Source organism: Cydia splendana, chromosome 27 (assembly GCF_910591565.1).
Source record: "Cydia splendana chromosome 27, ilCydSple1.2, whole genome shotgun sequence".
Classification (NCBI taxonomy): domain Eukaryota; kingdom Metazoa; phylum Arthropoda; class Insecta; order Lepidoptera; family Tortricidae; genus Cydia; species Cydia splendana.
Genome location: NC_085986.1, coordinates 6,382,207 through 6,406,485, shown reverse-complemented (window position 1 = coordinate 6,406,485; position 24,279 = coordinate 6,382,207). Strand labels below are relative to the sequence as shown.

The following is a 24,279-nucleotide window of genomic DNA, read 5'->3' as shown; positions in this document are numbered from 1 at the left end:
CGCCAGGTCATTTCCTGATCGGCCAATCATTGATGTCTTTACCTTCTCCGAACCTGTTGGACATCAACCCAAATCGGCTAAGCAGATATGAGCACATCGAGCATATGCGGCAGCAATTTTGGAATCGCTGGCATAAGGAGTTTCTGGCCGAACTACAGGAACGGATTAAGTGGAAGGTCAACACACAACAACTTCAAGTTAACGACGTGGTTGTCGTTAAGGAGACAAACGTCCCTCCAATGAAATGGAGAATGGGACGAATAGTTAAGTTGTTCCCCGGACAAGACAACGTATCCAGAGTGGCGGATGTTAGCACGGCACGTGGCATAATACGAAGAGCAGTTCATCGTCTATGTCCACTACCCAAACCGGAAAAGGCTTTCTTCGTCCTCGAGGCTCTACCTCCTCGAGGGGGGGGAGTATGTTAGCGCCTCATTGGTGCTACCGTCGTGTCCCTACGTGCTGGCCGCTTGATCGCCTAATGAATTCGGAATTCGATTATTGACATTGACTAGATATATGATTTTGTTGATTCTGTTGAAATTATTGATTTTTTACAAAGAAGAAGAAATGTTATTTATTTTACTAAAACGTTAAAATATATTAATAAAGTGATATGTTTAAATGAGTTGTATGTTCTCAAACACACACACACATACATGTTTAGGATACATGTTTAGTATTCTTGAGACTGAATAGAATATAATAGAATAGAATAGATTTATTCGCAAGCACATACAAACACTGCTGTATGTGTCATCATCTTCCACGCGTTGGCCCAGTTTTTTGCAACGGCTCATGGGAACCTGGGGTCTAGGTAGCATAGTTTGTACGAAAGCGACTGGCATCTGTACGGTTACCATCAGTTTGTCACTAACATAAACGCCGTCGAGAACGTAATTTACTTTCTATACATCTCGCTCGCACTCGCATATTAGTGCAAACGGGATGTATAGAAAGTAAATTACGTTCTCGACGGCGTTTATGTCAGTGACAAACTGATGGTAACCGTACTGATCTTCCAACTTAGAGGGGAAGATAGGCCTTATTGGGATTAAATAGTCTGTTTTTCTCACGATGTACACCCAAAAACGACTGTTTGGTATAAAAAAATAATTTTGCCACGGCTCCCTGAGCCGCACTCAGGGAGCCGGATTGCCCTATTTAGATGAGGTTGTCAAATGACTGTAATGTTTTATAGGCACTGGCGTGAAGTACCATAAAGTACGTAAGTACAATCAAGTGCCTACATAAACCTTATTACGTAACTCACTGTATTGGCAAGGGCTGATGTTCTGCAAGCCCCGTGGCGGACACTTCTCGCCCTGGCAGTAACACTTGTTCTCCGGGTTCACGTCGGCCGACTCGAATGTGGAGGCGGGCGGTGTGTACAGACCCGTTTGGATGCCTGGAAGAGTGGGAAATTAATAAAAGGACAAGTAAGTATATTAGGGTGATTCACTTTTGTATGGAGAAAAAAAAATGTAATATTTTTCCTGACTTTGCTCACCAATGGAGTCTCCCCACACTAAAAACTTTCTATTTCAATTTTCAAAAGAATCGAATAACGTTTAGAGGTTGCACAAGTTGAAAAGGTAGAGTGAGAACCCCATACATTGCGTGAAAATGAACTATGTTCTAAAATTACAAAATATAATGAACTGATACTAAAATCGAATGAGAAAACTGAATTTTGCGTCTAAAACACGATAAAAAAAAGTACTTTTCCTTTGGAAACAGGTGGAAAAACTGAAAAATCTTAATTAGAACATTTATCGAGTAACCAAAATCCAAGTTTACTACTAATTTTAAAATTTATTTATATGTAGAAGGTTCAGTACCACACTACTCTCCGCTTTGATGGTAGCCGCTTAAACCATTTTCTACCCTCCGATGTAGAGTCGTTGGTTATTTGAAAAATCTTTGTTGATGTTGTGCAACCTCTAAATGTTGACCGATTTTAAATTTTTTTTAACGTATAATATTTTTTTATCAGTTAGAACAAGAATTCGAGCAAAGTCAGATGAAAATCGAAAATTCGGAAAAATGAAACACCCTAAAGTATATGTTCATAAATATTAAACAACTCGTCATGTGTTAGGTAGTATGAACGTATCAGCGTCGTTTTCTATTTATAATACTAAAAGTTATTATGATAAAGTAGTCGCTTATGACTCACCATCTTTGTAGACATCTCGCCTGTACTGCAGGGGAAGTATACGGCAGATGTCCTTGTCGTACACATGGACTAGGTCCGACTTGGTCACCGCCCGAGGGGGGAAGAACGATCCTTCTGAGGCCCTGAAAACATAAAGTCAAAGTCAAAGCAAAAAGCGACTGGCAAATATGAAACGATATTTCGTACAGAAGTTGCGAAAAACTCATTCGTACGAGCCGGGGTTTGAACCCGTGACCTCGGGTTGAAAGTCGCACGCTCTTACCGCTAGGCAACCAGAAAATATTTTTACATAATTTACTCGTAATGTACACATACGCAGGTGTTTGATTTTTTTTAATTTTTTGGTTGACAAAGCGAGCTGAATGCCGCGAGCCTTAGGCCCGAGGGGGGCCTTAACTTGATAACGAGGCCGTAAATTGGTACCAATAGAAGGAAAATCTTTAGCATTAGGACACGTCAACATCTTTATCATAGTGAGTATAGGTCCCTATTGCTCCCATTCGATGATTTGCCCTGGCTTCATTTGGTCATTTGGTGTATTTGGGGGTTTTCAGAAAAAAATGTTACCATTTACTTTTTTCCAAAAAACCATCAACTTTTGGGTTATTTAGACTCAGAATCACGAGAGTAGGTACTATTGAAAGCAACAAAGAAAAAAAGTGTCCCCAGTTTTTCATACAATTTTGGGTGTCAGTTTTGTAACGGTATACCTATGTGAAACTGCGTTACAAAACTGAATTTCTTTTTGCACACATTTTTTTCTTTTTTAATCGATAGTCCTCGTGGTTCTGAGTAGAAACTGGTAGAAATAACCCAAAAGTTGATGGATTTTCGTAAAAAAGTAAATGATACGCTTTTAAGAGAAAATGCCCGTTTACGCCATACGCCATCACTGATTGAAATCCACTGATTGAAAACACTAGTCTAGGGTCTATGAAATACCTGATATCATTGCAGGGGCTCTCCTTCCAGTGAGGCAGGTGGTCTAAGCCGTTGATCTTGTCCAAATATCCGAAACGCGACATGGATTTCTGGCCAGTGTAGATCGTTGATACTTCGTCTAGGGTCCCGTTTCGCTGGAAAAGTCAAGGAATTAGCTTTTATATTGTTTTTGAGCAGGTACAGCGAGGGTCAATGGACACTTCATAAGTTGCATCATAGAGTAATATAAGTAAAGTAAGAGTGGTAACTCCATACATCAGTTTTCTTACCAAAACGCGAGTTATTTCGTAGTCGACATCTAGCGTCATGTAGCGGAATTTATCAGTACTGCTAGTTGACAATAGATGTCTCGGCGAACGAAAACTCTAATGCTCAATAATTTTCAGCTAATATTATAACCAGATTAACTGGAAGTCTATTTTCAACCCCTTCTGCTTATAATATTAGTTGTAAACTGTTTTAGTAGTACATTTTTCGTCAGTAGCTACACTTATGACATCTGGTGTTAAGTAGCGGTACTGATAGTTCCACTACTTGACGTTAGATGTCGACTACGAAATAACGCGCGTTTTGGTGAGAAATCTGTTGTAACATCGAGTTACCACTCTTTGTTTACTTATAATTATTACTCTATGGTCGCATGATACTTACAGCTAGCAACAGTCCCATCTGACTGTTCGGCCTCTTCCCTTTGGGGTAGAAGTAATGCGCCAGAGTCACTAGGGGGTCATCGTATCTGTAAAACAAAATTTACATTTACATTTACAGGATTCGAGATTCAAAATATTCTTTATTCATGTAGGCTAGGCCAAAGGTATGGCACCATCATTCGAAAAGATGGCGCCATACCTTTAGCCTATACTCGTGTAGATGGCGACACCTTTTCATATTTATCAAATGGAACACATATCAGTAAATAAAAGAATAAGGATCAAAGTCAAATGGCGTTCTAAAAGTTTTAATCCTGTGTCGAAAGATGGCAGTAAATTGACTGTGACTACAAAATTTACTTAGACAATACGCCTCTATACTAAATTCCCTCTGCTAACACTTTACCTATACCTTCGGGGTTCCGAGATAACGCGAAAGATGGCGCTAGCGCTATTATCCATATTAGATAATAATCGGCTGTTATTTTTAAGGGTGGTGATAAAACCATTTTCTATCCGAAACGTACCCAAAAACCAGCTAACCAGCTTTGACCAGCAGGTTGACCGAAAATTACGCCTGATTTCGAGACGTTACGAGAGATGGCGTTATTATTAATGTCATTCTTAGTTGTGATACTGTTAATGTCTGGATTGAGAAGGTACGTACCCAAAAACCAGCTGTTCAGCGGTGACCTTGACGAAAGGTTCAGCTGTCTTCTTGTACGCCACCGACAGCACAGACGCCAGACCGCTCACCACGAGTCCGGCTAGGTTGGGAGAGAACGATGTCACTGTCTGAAACAAAATAATTTGATATTTGATATTTATGCGGGGATAATTTTACAGCATTACAGCACCAATGCGCTGTTGAAATTAAATATGTTATAGCAATAAAATTATATGATGAATATGACAATAAAAAAAGCGATGGTGGCCTAGCGATAAAAGCGTGCATGCGACTTGCAATCCGGAGGTCGCGGGTTCAAATCCCGGCTCATACCATTCAGTTTTTCGTAACTTATGTACGAAATATCATTTGATTAAGCTATAGTGATGATGACTATGTTGATTCACGGTATCTATTAAGGCACGGTGTTTTATCTCCATTTTTCAATAACGTTCTCATAGCTAATTAAAAATTTAGTTAGGTATATAAGACATTTCTGGGCCATTATATTTAATGACTGTACAAAACACTTTTTCATTTGAGAATTTTTATGTTATTTCTACTCAGAATCACGAAACAGAATCGTTACTCCCTCGATCCTAGACTAGATCCTACACCAGCAGAGGAATGTTCGGCACTGTCAACTTCTGATCCTTATTGACGGATAGTTCGGGAACGAATCGTAGAATCTTGTTGTGTTGGTACGTGGGTCAATTTTTGAAGACGATGTTTTTTCGACATTTGAATGGCATTTTTTATTTTTGGAAAATCTGATTTATAATCATCGTTTTAGGAAGGGTTATTAACAACAAAAAATATACTGTACGAGGCACCTGAGGTCTACTTTTTAAAGTTAGCTAGATATGGACGTTTAAAGATCGACATTTGTATTGCACTATTTAGCCATTTGTAAGGCGCTTTTCACATGTATAAGGCATTTTTTCGACATTGTATGGTAGTATCAAAATTTATATGCCACTATTTATTATTGTTGTTGCATTTGTAAGACACTGACGACATTTGTATGGCACCTTCTCGAAATCTCAACATTTGTATGACACTATGTCGACATTTGTATGCCACAATCGACATTTTTACGGTCAAAATAGCCGTATAAATGTCGCCATACAAATGTCGCTACATGTCGCCAATAATATTTTTTAGCGATATTTCCTACACAAAACAACCGATTCACTTATTTATTTTACTATATATTTTAACACTATATTTGCAACTATTATTATAAAATAAACATTTTTATTTCAACTATGTACCAACATATTAAGCGTCCAAACAAATGTCATTGTAGTCGTACCAAAAAGTCGTATATATCGAAAGAGGTTCTTTCCTGTTTTTGAATAAATTAAACTGTTTCCGCGTCCTCACTCGATGTTAATCGATGCCCAACTAACCGCACTATTGCGTCGTAAATTTAATCTAACTGTTATTCAATAGACAAAGAAGATTATAGGGGGTATATTTAAGTCATAACAAAACAGGTGCCGCGCGGGACAACGATAAAAAGGCTTCCCTTGTTTTATTAAATAACGTATTAATTTATCAATATGAGTAAACCAATTCTCTAGGAAATGCTCTTTATAAAAATACAAATTTATTTATAATGCGTTGCAAAGTTATGTTGTTTTTTATTGCGCTAGGCCGCCACTGGGACACGCGAAAAAGCGACAAATTTCGCCGTTTTTTGAACTTCAAATGCGATTTTGTCAGAAACAAATAATATTTTAGGTACAGTTGTACATTATTTTTAAAGCTTATAATATATTGAATGAAAATATATAAATACCCAGTCTTTTAGTCCTATGGACTTCGAGTTTTAGCCGTGGGACAGCAAAAAATGCCATTTGAAAATTGACCCACGTGATGGTGTCGCTATTGTTAGACTCACCAGTAGAGGAATGTTCGGCACTGTCATCTTCTGGTCCTTATTGACGGACAGTTCGGGAACGAATCGCAGGATCTTGTTGTGTTGGTACGTGATGGTGTCGTTGTCGTGAAACTTGATGTTCACCTTCTCCATGTCTTCTCTGAAAAGGACATATATTATAAATTAAAAATAAGCATATTACAATGCGCTTATGAACGTCAAATAAAGCTACAACGGTTCTCTATTTTTACAAGCTTTTATTTAGTTTTACCTGACCGTTGTCTGTCTGTCTGTCTGTGTGTAATCAAATCGGTGCCCTATTGATATTCCGAAAAAAAAATACGCCGATTTTTGTTTCGCCGACAACGATTCGCAGACGGGTTGTTTGGCAGAGTAACGATTCGCCGAATCTCGTTACGCATAATAGTCGTTTGCGAGAGTAGTCAATAAGCAGAACATTGATACGCATATTTACTATTCGTAGAATAATCATTTAGTAACTGTCATAATTGCCCGAGAAACCATTGGTCGAAACACAATAGGTCGAATGTTCATTTGGCATTAATATTGAATGTTCGTTTTTTTAGCATTAGAAAAAAGGTAAACAATCTTGACGTGTCTTTTAATTGAAAAACTCTTTTTAAAAATAAGTCATGGCAAACATGTAACATTCACGAATCTAATACGATCATTTATATTCTTCTGCTTTCATAAGTAATACTTAGTTACTGATTTTTAAAAATCGTTTTTCAATTAAAAGACATGTCAACGTCGCTTACCTTCTCTCTAATGCTAAAAAAAATTATAAAATAAGCTGAGATTTCAATTATTGATGAAGTGCACCTGATGATGATGATTGTTGATGATAATGATGATGATTTTTTTAAAGTAGTATGTTTAGCGATTACTCCAGCACCCATGGTCCGATTTGAGTTATTCTTTTTTTGTTTGAAAATTTTCCATGAGGAATTGACGGAACCCCTAAATTTTTAAAGGCATTATTGTGATTTCGGTATTTTCTAAAGTAACTCAAGCATTTCCTCCTGAAATCCACCAATTTCATGAAGTACAACTGTAGCCTTACCACGAGTTTGACACTACATATTCGCTAACTTCTTCGTAACTTTATATACATATACTTAACGCATTTACTTAAAAAATGATAATATTTTATTTCATTATTTTGTTTCGAAAATAACGACTTATATGTAAAATGTGAAACGTTATTCGACTAAACATAGCTTAAACGAAACGATTACTCTGCCAAATGGAAATCGTCCAATAATAGTTCTGCGAATTTACACAGAAGCAAACTGAACGGTATGTGAACCAAGAGTCTACGTAACGTTAGTTGACCAGAAGTTACATTGACAAATAAATGACTCTGCGAAACGATGTTCGGCGAATCGTTGTCGGCGAATCGATGATCTGCTAAAAGTTTATCGGAGAATCATTAGGTACCCAATCAAATCTTGCAAGTTAAATTTGATCCACTTCCCGGTTTCCGATTGAGCTGAAATTTTGCATACATACGTAAGTCGGGTGACAATGCAATATTATGGTGTCATCGAGCTGATCTGATGATGGAGACCGGAGGTGGCCATAGGAACTCTGTGATAAAACAACGAAACCTAGGTAATTGTGTTTGGGGTTTTTAGAATTGTCTCGATGAGTATGAGTTGCCTGTGGAAAAAAAAGTACAGTCGGCGATAAAAGCTTGTACCAAAAATGAAATTTTTGCCAAAAACTTATTTCCCAAAAAGTTATAAGTCATAATGTATTGTTTGTCCGCATTTTCGTTAGTCATAATTTGTTTGGTTCAAAACTTTTCAGAATTGATATAAAACAAACCTAACCTAACCTTTTTTTTTTTTTTTTTTTTTTAAGAGGGTAAATGCTTCACGCATACCACCCGGCGCGGGACGGGCCGGGATGGTTATGTGGGACTCCCTGTTGTGGGCTAATGAGATCCCAGGTTTACCCACTAAAACCCCTCTGTTGCCGCCTCGCTACTATATGGCGAGGTCCCAGGAACGCCGAAGTACTCTTCCGCAACAACCTAACCTAACCTAGGATAACCTAACTCTATAGGATAACCTAACGAAAATCCTGAAAAGTAGTTTCCGTTTTAGGACTAATGATAATATGACAAACAATACATTATGACTTAAACTTCATGTGAAACAAAGGGACCCCAGCTACAACGACTCTAACCCTACACCTCTGCCAGAGAAGATTTAAATCCCTCCTCTCTAAGTCTAAGTTGGAAAAGGGTATCCCGATACGGGCCCGGCAAGAAAACTTTTAATACCAGAGAAAGCGAAATATTTCAAAATTGAACGAGCGTAAGCGAGTGGTTCGAAAAGTAGAATGTTGAGTGTTGCGAGGGATTTTAGGCACGATGGTTAAACAAAGTTTGCTACTGAGTGAAACACAATTTTTTGTACCATATCAACGCAAGTAAATTATTAAATGTAATAGTAGTAGTAGTAGTAAACACTTTATTGCACCAAACAAGTAAGTACATAACACAGAGAGAATACAGTAAATACAGAATACATTACATATCAAATCGAAATTACCACTTAAAAAACCGGGCAAGTGCGAGTCGGACTCGCGCACGAAGGGTTCCGTACCATAATGCAAAAAAAAAATCGTAAAAAAAGCAAAATAATAACGGTCACCCATCCAAGTACGGTCAGTACTTGGATGGGTGACCGACTCCCGACGTTGCTTAACTTTGGTCAAAAATCACGTTTGTTGTATGGGAGCCCCATTTAAATTTTTATTTTATTCTGTTTTTAGTATTTGTTGTTATAGCCGCAATAGAAATACATCATCTGTGAAAATTTCAACTGTCTAGCTATCACGGTTCGTGAGATACAGCCTGGTGACAGACGGACGGACGGACGGACGGACGGACGGACAGCGAAGTCTTAGTAATAGGGTCCCGTTTTACCCTTTGGGTACGGAACCCTAGAAGAAAAGTGTCACTCAAGAAAGCATAATATCATCATCATCTTCCCACGCTGAAGAAGTCGCGGGCACAGTAGACACCTTTTTTAATTCAATCCAGTTACTACACTGTCAACAGTAATGTTAAATCTTTAAAAAATAATGACATTAAGGGCCACTTGCACCATCCCACTAACGCGGGGTTAAGCAGTTAAACCGTTAATCTAGTGTCAAATTATTCTGGTAACCATGGTAACTCCAGGTTTAACCGGTCAAGATCGGGTTAGTGGAATGGTGCAAATGGCGCTGATACTGATAGTGTTTGGCCGCCGATTGATTGTTAATTATGTTTCAATTGTTTTAGCTAAACTAGTCAAGATACAAGAAGTTTATTACTTAATTTTAAAACCATTGTACTAAACTTGTAAAAGCTTAAACAAAACACATATTTGTACATTAAATAATAAACAAATGACTTCACAGTCACTTCAAATTTAGCAAGCTTTGTGTCATTGTAGGCAAATTTCACGGTTGTCGCATTCAATGTTCCAGCCTTTGAGTTGTGAATGAATACTTACCTATTATTGGTCACGGCTATTAGCCTACCTAGCGCGACGATAAACGGACTTTGGTGTAAAATACTACTGTAATACAGTAAGTTTTTTGTCAAAAAAATCATTTTTGATGCAAGGTTTTATCGCTGACTGTCATACTCTTCTTTGCACAGGCAACAACTGGCTAAAAAATAACTGGGGGCCGATTTTTGAATTTAGATCGCTCGATTTCGTCACTCGAAATCTGTGGAAAATGGCGAATTGCTTATTTTGAAATACGAGCGGTAGAAATTGGGAATCTAGTAGTATTGACCACTCGTTTTCAATTCTATTAGTAGAATTTAAATGTCTAGTAGTTGAGATATTATTGAACGATATACACGAAATCGAGCGTTCGAAATTCAAAAATCGGCCCCCTGCATGCCCGTTGCCACGGAGGTTTTGGGATTATACTGAGCAACGTTTACTATGGGACCTACCCCGATAATTCGAAAAAAAAAAAATTGGTTGTTTCATATATGTATTTTGGCTGGTCCATTTTCTATGGGAGGGTAATTTTTTTTCGCGATTTCGGGGTTGGTCCCATAGTAAAAGATGCTCAGTATAATCCCAAAACCTCCCTGGCGACGGCAATGCTGTTATTTTTTAGCCACCGTGTATCTCTATTTGAAAATGTATGGTTAAATACTGCATCTATAGTCCAAAGGTTCAATAAGTAATTTAGTATAATAAACAATGCCCTTTTCAGTAGTAAATTGGTCAATTAATCTGTCATTTTAAGTATCAGGGATATACAAATAGTTTAGCGTAGTGGCACATTTTACACATATAATTATAGACTAATTATGATTACTTATTTCCTTTATACATAACAGGCATGTAAAAGAGACCGACTAGGTTTATTGTACAGTTGCTATCAGATATATCGGAGCGGCCAAGGTGCTCAAAAATATCTGAACAAGCACTCTAGCGCCTTCTGCCCGATTCGAACTTAAAGATACGTCAATTAATAGATCTAGAAACGATATGGATTAGATATGCCAGTGTCAAAAGTGTTTGAAGAAACGTCACATTTGACACTGGCATATCTCATTAGATGTGTCAGTGTCAAAAGTGACATTTTTGTTTGGAGAAACGTCATATTTGATACTGACATATCTAATCCATATCGTTTCTAGATCTATTAATTGATGTACATATCTTAAAATTCTAATCGGGCCTCTTGACAATACAAGCGTGTTCAGATATTTGTGAGCACCTTGGCCGCTCTGTTATATCAGATGACGGCTGTTCTTTAATAATAATTATACTTTATATGGTCTTTACTGTTTTATCGAGACCATAGTAAGCATAGAGTGCTCACTCTATACATCAGTTATGGTACCAAAATGGCTATTATTTTCGTAGTCGACATCTAGCATCGAGTAGCGGAATTATCAGTACCGCTACTTGATACTAGATGTCTCGAGTGTCTCGACTCACGAATATTGTATTGAACAACAATTTACAACTAATATTAAAAGCAGGAGTTTAAAATAGAGTTCCTGTTAATCCGGTTATAATATTAGCCGAAAATTGTTGAGCATTAGACTTTCCGCTCGTCGGAACATCTATTGTCAAGTAGCAGTACTGATAATTCCGTTAACAATGCTAGATGTCGACTACGAAAATAATAGTCGTTTTGGTAATAAAACTGATGTATGGAGTTAGCACTCTATGTATTTGTTTCTCTATGATCGAGCCCTAAGTGTCATTTGTGACGCTTAAGAACTCATACCATTTACGATACAATACAATATGTTAAACACTACCAATAAAACGCCATCTTTATGTAGAATTATATCTCATTTTACTAGTATTTTATAGTCTAGAGGCGTTATTGTCTGAGCTAAATTAACCTAGACCTAACGTAACCTACAAAGCTAGTCGGAAATGTGTCCTTTTTATTAAAGCGTTTTCACACTGTCCGATATCGAATGTAGGTCCTACATCCGTTTAGTCAGGCTGCGGGGGCGCGCCCGGACGCCGTCTTTAGTTACATATGAAATGAAATGAAAAATTGTTTTATTCCAGAAATCATCCATAAAATTACAATAAATTAAAATTAAAATTAAACTATTTGACTGTACAATAAAATTAAAATTAAATTACATAATTACAAATGAAAACTTAATATTAACTAGCCTTAGGGGCGTATCGCCCCGACCCTATGGTGAACGCGGTTTGTGGTAGGTCCTCCAGCGCTCATGGAGCGGGCTACCGTCCCACTCCCTCACTGCGGACAGCAGCGTATTGGAGGATGCATTTATCGCCTTTCTGGCGGCGGCGCTCCTCGCTCTCAGCAGCGCGCCCCAGCCTGGCGCGCGCCCCTTCGCGAACATGGCGCTCGCGCTGCACCAGCGCGGCAGCCGGAACAACGCCCGCCACGCGTTATTATACTGTACGCGCATGTCTCCCACTGCTGCACAGGTGTAATCTGACCACAACTCCACTGTGTAGACACAAGTACAAAAACTCAGGAATAGCTGCCGTTTCACGTCGTCGCTGCATTTGGCGAATCTTCTGGCTAGCATGTTCGCTCGTACTGCAATAGCTCGTCTTTGCCTTTCGACGTCCTTGTGGTCTTTCAAACTAGACAGCAGAATGTGGCCTAGGTATTTAACCTCGTAGACTGCAGTTGAACTCCATCAAGTAACAGTGGCGGTACGCTCAACGGCATATTTGCCGCTTCCATGACCATAAACTCTGACTTGTCCGGATTATACTTCATGTTGTGCTGGCTGGCGTATTTTCCGCATTCCGCAAGTAAGTCTCGCATAGCGGCTACTGATGGAGCAAGCAGGACCATATCATCGGCATACGCTAGGTGGTTGGCCATTGTGCCGGTGATGGAGCAGCCGACCCCGGTTTTAGTCAAGGCCTGTGAAAGCCCATCCATGAAGACACCGAAGAGTGCTGGTGACATGCTGCCCCCTCATATATCTTTGGTCGGAGAGATAGACCCGGAAAATGGTACATATAATATAATCAGAGCAAAAACGAATTAGAACAACTAGGTACCTACTATATTAATATTACATTTGTAAAGATAGATAGATTCATTCATTGTATTAGATAAGCCATGTTATTTAAAGTTTTACACTCAAATTTGGGAATTTTTGTTATTTCTACTCAGAATCATGAGCTCTTTCAATTCTAATAGGAGAAAAAAAGTGTGATTGTTTCACTTGCACGACTACCACGAGTTGGTATTTGAAATATACGTTATGACATATCTCACTCGCACTGATATATTGGTGCGATTGAGAGGGAATGCGAATCACGCAGTCGCTAAAGTAAATGTCAACTGCCAACTCGTGGTAGCAGTGCTGTTGCTAAGCGTTTAATATAGCCAGTGAGAGTTATTGACACAGCAGTATTGACATTATCCGTTCGCCCGCGCCTGTCAAAAACTGATCACACAGATTATGTTTTATTGACAATGTGGTAATGTATATAAGTGTCAAAATAACCTAAAAATACAAACCCTTTATTGAAATTTGAGTCTTAACTGTAAGGTTATAGAGTTGATATTAAGTTTAGGTTTTGTAGAAGAAGGTGCGTTTGGTTTATGCTAAGGCTAGTTTGTCGAGTTTCTAGCATTACGAAAAATGCCAATGTGTGTTTGTGTACAATCGCGCTCAGTGTATCGGCTCGGCCACGACATTGAGCGACTTGCGACGGCGGCAGTGATAACCATAGGTTGGAGACACAGAGAACGGACCTTTCGTTCTCACCTATGGTTGTCCCTGCCGCCGTCGCAAGTCGCTCAATGTCGTGGCTGAGCCGTATTAGCTTCTGAACAAAAGCTAACCAGACTACTTCGAGTACTTTGTATTGATGTGTGGACGGTTTTTTGCTATTCATTAAATGAAATGAAATCATTGTTTATTCACGAGAATATATAAGGTAAACGTACTGGTGCTCGACGCGGTCCCAGTACATGTCATCTTGAAACTTAAGTCATTGTCAATGGAATTGACAGTAAGGTGTCATCTATATATTGGGCATTAGCATGTCGAGCACTAGTACGTTTACGTACAGTGAAACCTGGATAATTGAAATTTCAAAGGATCGGCAATATTGTGTTAATTAACCAGGTTTTCATTTAAGCAGGTCGGTTATTCACGAGAATATATAGTACCTACCAGTAGATATATATCAACTGTAGGTAGGTATTACAGTAGATATATTGACCATTGATATGTTCGGCCTTAGGGCATGTGAAAATTATTTGTATTGACACAGTTCACGCTAGCGATTGCAAATCCGTGAACATTTTTCAAATCCGGATTTTCGGATTTTGGTTTGACCGAAATCCGAAGTTCGGATTCAATACGGATTTTAAGAAAGGAATATGTGGCATAAAGGCAATATGAAACAAACAATCAAATTAAGTTGTTTTTAATAAAAATAAAAAACAGAATGCGTACACTGCTACGCCAATAACAAAATCTTTAAAAAACAATAAAAACAAAATACATACGTACACTCCCAAGTAACAAAAGGTTCTATAACTAAGGCATTTTATCACCAAACAGTGATATAGTAGGCCAGTAGGCCTATAATGGTAACCATTGTGACTGCTTGTACTATAAAGGTTTTTAACAAAGCGTTTTGTTTCTATAAGATTAAAGACCTTTTAAGTACAATAATTTAGCTCTTAGAACGCTTATAGGATCATACAAAAGAATCTTTATAGATATGCAAAAAGCGATTATGGTAGGTACTATTTAATACTATAGACGACTTTACTGATGCTTTTATGTACCTATTTTGCACTAATAATGCGTCAAAGTAACTTTTATAGTACTAGTATTGTAGCAGTATCGTAAACACTATTAGAGGATCAATCTGCACTATAAAAGGACTTTGCACGACCATTACGTAACGTTTTAGCTTTTTAAAAGCTCTCTTAACATCGCTATAAGGCTAGAAGAGTTCTCTAAAAGTCATGAAAGTTTTTCTATAGTGCTATATAGTACCATTAAAGTTACCTGGTACGTTGCTAAATAACTTAAATCGTAACTTAAAAAATGGCTGCTGTTTTCTGCCGTAATAGCACATTAGCGGCACGGCTGGAGCCTATGTGTACTATAGCAGCCACAGTTGCAACAAGTCCTTATTTTATTAATTTAAATTTAATTAAAATATGAAAATTATGAGAACGCATTGTCAAATTTGAAAGCAGCATAATGATTCTATCGATACAATTATTTTCGCATGTACAATGTACCGGCATAGTAACGGTCCACAAATGCTTTTAAGTACATCCTTTTTATTACCTAAATACAAATGTCACTTTAAGAAACAATGGCGAATGAACTTATTTAATATTTTAGGCACCCACGACGCAAGTATGATAAAAAAGATCACTGGAATAGTTTACGGTGCAAAATAGCACTATAAACATGTTTCATTGGTTACTTTTATAATTCCAAATTGCGACATAAACGTTGCAGACGGTGTTCTGCCTTTTCGCAGAACTATTTTTGGCGGAATTTCATTTGCAAACCAACATTTCGCCGACGTTTCACTTTGACAACTAACGATTAGCAAATTTTTGTATGGCAACGTTTCAATTGGTAGAATTATTGTAAAGCAGATTATTATAACGCCTCTAAACTTTTGGGAGACTTATCTTTTGTCAAATCTTTCACTTGGTCGAACAACTCTTGGACGAATAACGTTTCGTTGGAGCTACAGTTCGCTTTTCATACATTAGGCAAGTTACAAATAAGAAAAAGATACATACCAAACAATCAAAAATGGCCGAGTTGTTGTACTTTTTATAATGTATATTTTAATATTTGAAGCCAGTGGCAGCGAGCGAGCGAAGCGAGCGAGCAAGACCTTCCTGGGCAGAGCCGACTTGGATATGGTTAGGTTAGAAGAATAAGGCGGGAGCTTTGCTCCTGCCTTAGTCTTCGAAGTTATTTTTTTTTCAACAACCCATAAAACGTAATTGCACAGCAACATTCGGGTCAAATATCTCGGCCATTTTTGATTTTAGAGGAAAGTTTATTAAGAAAAAAGTGATTATTTCAACAAAATCATGTAAATTATTCTAAGTGTTTTGAAACCCCTATGTTTTTCTGTTTCTCAAAAAAAAATTAAAGTCCCAGAAACGGCCCCCCTTTGGTACAGTACAGTCTGACCAAATGAAACAATTGGTAAACAATAAACAACTAAGTGTATATTATGCCAACTAAAACATTCTACGACATGAAAGTTGGCATTTTGAAAATTGGCATTATAAAACACAGACCAAACGTTTAGTTGGTAAGTGTGCGGTTGGCAAATGAAAAAAAAAGATTTGAAAAGTTGGGAAATGAAATTCGGCGAAATAAAAATCCGCCAAACGTGAGTTGGGAAGTGATAATCGGCCATACCATTTTCGGCGATAAATAAGAGAACCGTTGCAGACAGCACTATTTTTTTAGTACTAAAGAGCGTTTCTCGTCACTTTTACATTTCAACCATAGAGCTGATTTATCACCGTGAGAGCCTTTATGTAATGTTTATAGAATAAATCAGTGATAAAACTAGGGCCTATCTGGGGTTTTGTAAACGTTTACAACACCATTATAGTGCTAATCATGAACACTAATTAGCACGCTCCAAAACGTTCTCAGGACTTTTATAGTACCAAATTTTGTTACTTGGGCTGCTACGCCAATAAAAAAAGCGGACGCGGGGCAAGCATACAGGTGCGAGCGAATGCGCGACGCGCAATGCCCGGCTGGCAATAGCTCTCCTGCGTTACCGCTTCATGTGCACCGCTTTTTATTTCGCATTAGCATTAATTTTGAGCAAATTAGTACTGGTGGGAAAAAATCCGAAAAACCGGTTTTTTCTTTTCAAAATCCGAATTTTAAAACGGATTTTCAAACGCTCCGAAATCCGGATTTTTGAACTTCGAATAATCCGGATTGCAATCATTCACGCATGTCAATAGTATACGGATCTCCGAAGGTCAGATATTGTCATTACAATACAAGTTCGATAGGTAGGAAATTCGCAACGAGTGGCGATAAATTGTAACACGACCGAAGAGAGTGTTTTTTAAATCGACATGAGTTGCGAATTACCTTTTCGCACGTGTATTTTACAACGTTTTACAGTACATATGGCTCTTTAAATTTTCGACATAGGCACGTTATGTGCTAATTACCGACCTAGAGCGGTAAAGTAGCACCGTGTGTACTGTAAAATAAATTACGTGAGTGTAAATCACTTTCTATGCGAAGTATAAAGAATGTGTTTTGCTAAAATATTAAATTATAAAATATAAATGTCAAATTTTAATGGTGATAGTTTGGCTATTTCAATATAATCCACTAAGCACTTGTGTGCGCGAGAATGGGGTTTTCGTGTGAAGAAATCACGAGACGCAAGCGGCGACCCGCACAGCGCATGCGCTAAACTACAGTGCACGTTCTAACCTAAACCTATATTATACTTAACATTTCAATAATTATTCTGACATACCATATCTGTAAATATTATATAATAATATTATTAAATCTTGTAAAATAATAGTTATAGCTGCATGATATAATTTAAGTTTTATTTTTAATTTTAATTATAATTTATATTCATATACAATGTAAATTGTGACTGAATAAATGAAATGAAATGAAACCTAAGTACAGCACTTAAGTGGCCCACTGATTAAGAGTCCGGCGGACGGTATCGGCCTGTCAGAACAAAATTTTGACAGTTCCGAACAACTGACAGGCCGATACCGTCCGACGGACTGTTAATCAGTGGGCCCCTTTAGACTAAGGGGCTATTCATAAATTACGTCATTTCAAATTAGGGGGGGGGGGGGGTCTGGACATCGGATGACGGTAGCATGAAGTAGGAGGAAATGGGGTCATTAGAAGGATGATTTTTGGATGATTATAGGGGGGGGGGGGGGTCCAAAATCGTCAAAAATCGATGACGTAATTTATGGACAGCCCCTAAGCAGAGAGTTTTACGGCCCGATTCAAAATTTAAGATACGTCAGTTATCAGTTAATAGATCTAGAAACGATATGGATTAGATATGTCAGTGTCAAATGTGACGTTTCTTCAAACAAAAACGTCACTTTAGACACTGACACATCTAATCCATATCGTTTCTAGATATATTAATTGACGTATCTTAAAATTCGAATCGGGCAGTTAAACACACTGCTTAGTCGAGAGGTACTAGGCATAAATGTGCCAAACACGCTGCTGGCGTTGCCTTGCTATAGGTATGGCCATTTGGTTGTAATGGCCCGATGTAACCCGACTGTTATGTTATTTTTATATTGCCAGCCGCACATATATCGGTCGAACGAATTTTAATAATAGTCGTGAATTACCAAATATCCTGCTTAAAAAGAGGCTATAATCTTTGCTTTCCTAAGGCGCTTATGTTATTTGACAACATAATTTTATTTTATTGACCGTATTATAAGTAGAGGCAAGAGCATTCAAATAAATTTCACTAATTCACACATACTTGAAAACTGAAGTTACCGTAAAAGCACTATCGGTGATAATGACTTTTTTATATCTATTACATAAAATAATATTAAACCCCGTCTCCATATCGCGCGGCAAACTATCGAACATTGGCTCGCGAGTCAGCCGCGCGCAATGGATACCGGGTTGGCTCGCGAGCCATCTAAATAAAACCGGCCAAGTGCGAGTCGGACTCGTGCACGAAGGGTTCCGTACAATAATGCAAAAAACGGCAAAAAAAAACGGTCACCCATCCAAGTAGGTACTGACCCCGCCCGACGTTGCTTAACTTCGGTCAAAAATCACGTTTGTTGTATGGGAGGCCCACTTAAATCTTAATTTTATTCTGTTTTTAGTGTTTGTTGTTATAGCGGCAACGGAAATACATCATCTGTGAAAATTTCAACTGTCTAGCTGTCACGGTTCGTGAGATACAGCCTGGTGACAGACGGACGGACGGACGGACAGCGGAGTCTTAGTAATAGGGTCCCGTTTTACCCTTTGGGTACGGAATCCTAAAAATTAAACAAAATCTATCCTCAAATGGCTCCTCAAGCCAGTTGAGGGTAGATGAAAACATTACACGATCAAATAATGTAGATTAAAATCAGGTCGTTCCGTGACTGATCAAGGCGGTTTTGTATTTGGTCGGTTAACCAATAAATGTTATAACTACCCGAAAATTTACAAATTGTTTGTTTACTTTTATTTAAGTACCTAAAGATACAGACTATAGTGTTGCGGAAGACTTATTTATTACAGAATATTTATTTAAATCATCATCATCATCATTCGGATTTATATAATGTATGTATATTTATTCCATAGGAGAAAGACAGAAGACAAACAAATAAATAACTTATGAACTATATACATCTATAAATAATACTAAATTAAAACTAAAACCCTAAATATATCTAAAATAAAATAAGGAATATAAAAACTACTCAAAGAGGCCTCCCCGCGCTACTCCCGGCGCAAAGGTGCCCATCACACTCGCCGCGTTACCGCGTTGAATTGCGATGGACAGCCTTTTTATTTAAATTTATTTATTTAAATTAATAAATTATATGGATAATTTGCATAGTTTAATATAAAAAGATCCTTTATGAGTTACCTTGATAAAAATGTAAATATATAGATTGTAGATGACCTTGAAAGATGTCTAAATACTAGATATGTAAACAGTTTTCATAGTCATTAGTTTCGTAAGATACTATGAGAAGTATTGCAACAAGTTCAATAATTTTTAAACACATAAATATTCTAAAATCGCCTTTATGCCTCATAAAATAGAGTGTAATAATATTTCCAAATTAAGGTGTACACTGTACATGTACATGCATGCAATTAGTGAAATAGTCACAAATTAGTTTTTTTTTGTTTTTAGTTGCGGCGTTCACCGTTTTAAGACTTTTAAGTGACCGTTGCCACAGATTATGTCAGAAGGTGCATTTATTTATGTTTAAATATTTAAACGCTTGGCCGTCAGTGACAGACCTTTTTACCTTAAAAATTGATGGCTGTCGTTCATAACTAAAATTATACTTAGGGAAGACCGACAAAGAATGAAGGACTTTGGAGCAGGATACCTGGAATCAAAGTACTTTAAAACGCTACCCATGAGCTCCATCATCCGACACATGGATATGGTGGGAAAAGCTCTTGAGTAGTTGACGGATCTCTTCTAGGGGGTAACTGCACAAAAGATCCCTATGGGTCGAAGTGTATCCGCAAGGGCCCCCGAAAACAATAAGATAAGATAGGGAAGACCGAGGTGAGTTAAAACAGAGGTAAGTTTAAGCAACGTCGATTTTGCGGTATATATATGTAATCTTTTTTTACCGCTCGATAACAGTTATAGATGTCTCAAAATTGAGGTTGTTTCAACCTACCTCTGTTTTAACTCACCTCGGTTTCCCCTACATGTTTTATAGCACACATTATACGAGTGTGTTGACCACGATTGATTAATTACGGTACCTACTTGATTATTATTAACACTAGCGACCCGCCCCGGCTTCGCACGGGTTAACAAATTATACTATACCTTCCTCAAGAATAACTCTATTGAAAGGTGAAAACCGCATGAAAATCCGTTCAGTAGTTGTTGAGTTTATTGCGAACAAACATACAAACAGACAGACGCGGCGGGGCACTTTGTTTTATAAGTTGTACCTATAGCCGGAGAGCTAGCCACGGCAATAGGTATGCAATTTATAGAGCAACGAAACCCCTCTAGTTAGTGTGCCATACTATCATTATTAATTAAATCGGGCGCCTGGCAGCTGTTCAGCGGTGGGTGCGGGAGTGGATGGGCAACAAAGAGGTTGTAAAATCAATTGAAGGTGTGCAATTTATAGAGCTCTGAGTTTTGTGTGATATAATAGCTAATTATGTATTTAATTCAAATATAACAATGCCAGGCGTTTTATAAAGTAGTGCCAGGTGATGAAAATACACAATCACTTGTGCGCCTGCAGGAAGATCACGAGCAAATTGCACCTGACTCACAATTGCATTACGCATAGTGTCGTATATGTCTTCTACGCTCGTGATCTTCCTGCAGGCGCACAAGTGATTGTGTATTTTCATCACCTGGCACTACTTTATAAAACGCCTGGCATTGTTATATTTGAATTAAATACATAATTAGCTATTATATCACACCAAACACAGAGCTCTATAAATTGCACACCTTCAATTGATTTTACAACCACTTTGTTGCCCATCCACTCCCACACCCACCCCTAAACAGCTGCCAGGCGCCAAGATTAATTAATAATGATAGTATGGCATACTAACTAGAGGGATTTCGTTGCTCTATAAATTGCATACCTATTGCCGTGGCTAGCTCTTAGACAACTAGGATACTGAATTTACTTGCCGCGTCTCATGAATTTTTCTATTTAAATCTAATAACTATTTTATTTCAATGGTTGAGCACAGGATGTTTAATTAAAGGTTAATTGCAGTTGGTAATTAAGTTGAAATATTAATAAATCTTTATGATGTTGAGTTACAATTGAAAACATATAAAATATAAAATTACCCTCTTAAATAGCTGCAGTAATGGTAAATGACATTTTACCTTATCTTATAAAGCAATCTCTTACAAGCGACCTTTATTAAACTGTTTCTGGTATAGTTACCTCACTTTTATTGAATATTTTTTCCACTTAAAGCCTTTTTTTTTTGACGGAGTGGGAATGCGTTTATGCACGGTGTGTGGGACTCGCCGCTCCTTTCCCCTCTCCTGGCAAGAGAGGGGGAGAATTTGGCCCTACCCACTAAACCCACTCCGGCGTTTCACCCTCTTTGCCGTTCGTGAGGGCGCACTGGGATCAACTAGGATGACATTCCACCACGGCGCCCTCCGGCAGCCCCGGCTTATCGCCAGGGCCCCCTCACAATGGGGGAGGATCAGAAACGCTTGATCCCCCCCTCCTTCGACGACGTGTATGGGGCCGTGCAATGCGGGTTCGCTACCCGCTGGCCCTACTGGGGCTCGAGGCGAGCATACGCTCTTCGCCCTCGACCCTGCCGTCTACGTCGGAGAGGAAGCGCGTCAGCAGCCGCTTCTCGCACCCTCTCCGCCGCCTCCTTCTGTGACATGATTTCTTCGCAGAAGGAGGCCACCGCTTCCCATTTCCTCTCGCTACCCAGCATCGCCGCTATTATGCTGCGTAGCGAGAGGTCCGCTACCCCCGTGGTCGCCCTGAGGGCAGCTCTTTCCACGGCACAGCGATTGCACTCTAGAGTGTGCTGGGCCGTGTCGTCCGCCGCTCCACATTCGTGGCACTGGGGCCCCGGCTCCCTCTGTATCTTGTGTAGGTAGTGTCCGAAGCAGCCGTGTCCGGACACCACCTGCGTCACCCTATATGTCAGGGCCCCCTTGCCCCGATCCACCCACTCGTCCATTACCGGGAGAATAGCCCCTATGGTTCGGGTTCCATAGTGGCTATCCTCCAAGGCATCCCTCGTAGGCGCTCCGCGGCTGCCCGCGAGACCCTCTCGGCATCTTCCGCGTCTGGGGGCTCCCCACGCCCCCTCGCTTCCGCCCTCCACCAGTAACTCTCCACTAGTATCCCCGCGTCCAGCTCCCAAGACGGGGTGCCGGCAAGAAGGCATGTCGCTGCGTGAGAAGTGGTGCGGTAGGCCCTCACCATCCTCTGGGCCACCATCCTCTGGGCCACCACTTTCTGTGGCCGACGGAGCAATGCCTTCGTGCATCTCGTCAGCCGTCCGGCCCAAATTGGCGCCCCGTAGAGCGCCATGCTCCGGACGACCCCCGCATACAGCCGCCTACACGGCGCATTCGGCCCCCCCAAATTTGGCAGTAGGCGGCCCAGAGCCGAGGCAGCACCCACGAGCCGTCCATTTTCCAATGTCCACTTTCTGTCCAGGACAAGGCCCAAGTACTTGATGTGGGCCTTGACCTGGACAGATTCACCCCCCACCCTCACTGCGGTGCCCGCCGGCAGCCGCCCCCACCCCCTCGTTCGCCCGAGGACCATGGCCTCGGTCTTTGGCAGGGCGACCCGTAGGCCCAGGAGTTCTATGCGTTGTATTGTGAGCTCTGTCGCCACTGCCGTCCTCCTGAGCACCTCTTCCAGCTCCTTTCCCCGCACAGCCACTAGTGTGTCGTCCGCATAACACACGATGACCATGCGGGGAAACTGCACCCCCCGGATCGCCCAGTCGTAACCGATGTTCCACAGGAGTGGACCCAAGACTGATCCCTGTGGAACCCCGCACATCATGGCCCTCACGCTCCGGACACCCTTGCCACTCGTGAAACTCATTATTAACACCCAAGCCTATTGCCTAATAGGGCGGCAAGACATTAGGGGCGGCAGTTTGAATGATGGGTGCTGAGAAAGGGACGGCTAGTAGTTACTACAGGGCCTGAAGTCTAGAGCGGCCAAGACTGCAAATCTGCCACTGTTACCACCCTAATCACAGTTTTCACTTATATTTCGGCGTCAAAACAAAACGGGACGTTTTTTCGATTCTTAGCCAAAATTGGTGAAGTGAAAATTTTGGTTATACCGACTAACATTTATTTATTATCTTAATTATCTATGGTCGTGCACGCAAACGGACGTCAAGTTATATCAACCCTGATAATTGATCGGAGCAATGGTGAGCCGAACGGAGCCGAGTTTGCCCGAAGTCAGTAGTCTTCCCACTGGTCAGGTTTCGTCAAATTACCATAGCTGTTCTAAGCTGTGGTTAAACTGTAGTTCAATGCGCTAGAAATATGCAGCCAATTTGGGGAAACGGGAGTGAACTGGGGCCGGATGGACCATGTATCATAATTTTAGAGTGATATTATGATGAGGAAAATTTTAGTTTTTGTAAGAAATGTGAGAATATAGTTGTTAATAATTCATAATTATTTTTTTACGTATTTACTGAATTACTAGAGTCTGTGCGGAAAGAGAAGAATTGTGAAGTGTATTGGTTCCCATACATTCCACGACTTTGTGACTTATTATAAGTGAAATGAACTGTATTTGCATGCATGCAACTGTGGTTACTTATAGCTTATAGCAAAGAGAATAGATAGTATAGAGGGCTATTGCCAAAGTAAATTTTGTAGTCACGGTACATTTACTGCCATCTATCGACACACGATTAAAACTTAAAATAAAATTGAAAATGTATAAATTAATCGAAATATGTTTACGGATAAATGATTTTTAATTTTTATTGTTCCATACTGACATGGGTCAGTATGGAACAATAAAAATTAAAAATCATTTATCTTTCACTGATATGTGTTAAAATTGTTAAATATCAAACGGTGTCGTCAACGCCATCTAGCCGAGAATAGGCCAAAGGTATGGCGCCATCTATTCGAGAATGACTTTTTCTTGATTTCCGAGGCACGTTTTTTTCTTAGAC

The 24,279-nt window shown here is 39.4% G+C and overlaps 1 protein-coding gene and 1 long non-coding RNA gene across 4 annotated transcripts in view; both read right to left on the bottom strand.

Moving 5' to 3' along the window:
- Window positions 1-24,279, bottom strand: part of LOC134803825 (uncharacterized) — a 347,292-nt gene that overhangs the window by 31,022 nt on the left and 291,991 nt on the right. The window lies entirely within an intron of this gene.
- The window catches only part of LOC134803724 (scavenger receptor class B member 1), a 135,584-nt gene that overhangs the window by 7,922 nt on the left and 103,383 nt on the right, over window positions 1-24,279 (bottom strand). For all 3 annotated transcript variants that reach the window (XM_063776534.1, XM_063776535.1, XM_063776537.1), the window contains 6 exons: window positions 6,345-6,483; window positions 4,439-4,566; window positions 3,773-3,857; window positions 3,122-3,255; window positions 2,180-2,301; window positions 1,274-1,408 (listed from right to left, as the gene is read on the bottom strand). In XM_063776534.1, coding sequence (XP_063632604.1) covers window positions 1,274-1,408; window positions 2,180-2,301; window positions 3,122-3,255; window positions 3,773-3,857; window positions 4,439-4,566; window positions 6,345-6,483 — 743 coding nt within the window. The remainder of the gene's footprint in view (window positions 1-1,273; window positions 1,409-2,179; window positions 2,302-3,121; window positions 3,256-3,772; window positions 3,858-4,438; window positions 4,567-6,344; window positions 6,484-24,279) is intronic.